Genomic DNA, 1,064 nt, shown 5'->3' with positions numbered 1-1,064 from the left:
GTCCGCGCCCGCGGCGGCGCGGTGCTCGTGCGCGACGGCCCACTGCTGGCCGCGCGCCCAGCCCGCCATGGAGAGCGCGATCCGCTTCGCAATGTCTCCAGACAGCAGCCCATCCGCCGGTGGGACTGCCGCCGCGGCGCCGCCGCCGTGCTGCGCCGCCGCTGCCGCGGCGGCAGCGGCGTGGTGGTGGTGGTGCTGGTGCTGGTGCTGGTAGTGGTAGTGTTGCGGAGGGTGCATGCCTGTGCCGGCCCTGATGGGCACCTGCTGCGGGTTGAAGGGGCCAGGGCCCAGCCGCAGCTGCGCGGGCGCGGCGCCCGCGCCGGCATGCACGAGAGCGGGCCGCGGCGCCTGCGCCGCAGGCGCCGGCATTGAGGGCGGCGCGGGCGGCGGCGCGCCGCTGATCAAAGGTGCGCCCGGTCCGCCGACGGGCGGCGGCGTCGGCGCCAGCGGCGCGGAGGCGGCAGCCAGGCCGCTCGCTCCGCCCTGCGCAGCAAGCGGAACTGCCGCCGTCGGCTGCGCCGCCGCATACGAGGGCAGGCCCGCCGCCGCCGCCGCTGCTGCAACAAAGTCGATGGGGTTGGTGGAGGCGGCGCCCGCCTGGGGCCCGGCCGCCGCCGCCGCCGCCGCAGCTGCGGGCAGCGCTAGATTATGGTGCGGCTGCGGCGCGCCGGCCATAAACGCCAGCTGCGGCGCCAGCTGTTGCAGCCCGTTTTGATGCGGGCCTGCACATGGGACCGACGGTTGGGGGCGGGCGGCGATGATGCGGGGTCAGTGGCAAGGGCAACAGCTGCACGGGCATGCCTCGGCACCGCAGACGCAATGGCAACGGCAACGGCAACGGCAACGACAACGCACGCAGCAGCGGCGGGCCGCCTGCGGCGGGCGCCCGGCGACGCCGGGCGCTCACCCAACAGCGGTCCGCTCTGCTGCTGCGACGCCTGCTGGGGCGGCTGCTGCGGGGGCGGCTGCTGGCTTGAGGCCTGCGGCTTGCGCTTTGGGCGCGGCGGGGGGACCTCAATCCGCTCGCCTGCGATGAGAAGTTAGGGCGCGGTCGCGGGGACGGC

At 76.6% G+C, this 1,064-nt stretch overlaps 1 protein-coding gene across 1 annotated transcript; it reads right to left on the bottom strand.

Annotated features, from left to right (window-relative positions):
• Positions 1-43: 43 nt before the first annotated feature.
• Positions 44-722, bottom strand: MNEG_14746 (hypothetical protein; the record flags this gene model as incomplete). The annotated part of the gene is made up of 1 exon (XM_014036783.1): positions 44-722. A coding segment is annotated over one exon (679 nt), but the record flags the coding sequence as incomplete, so codon positions are not given.
• Between the last annotated feature and the right edge of the window lie 342 nt (positions 723-1,064).

This window comes from Monoraphidium neglectum, assembly GCF_000611645.1.
Source record: "Monoraphidium neglectum strain SAG 48.87 unplaced genomic scaffold scaffold04733, whole genome shotgun sequence".
In the NCBI taxonomy this organism is placed as follows: domain Eukaryota; kingdom Viridiplantae; phylum Chlorophyta; class Chlorophyceae; order Sphaeropleales; family Selenastraceae; genus Monoraphidium; species Monoraphidium neglectum.
The sequence above is the reverse complement of the archived record's forward strand: the minus strand, read 5'-3'. Positions and strand labels throughout refer to the sequence as shown.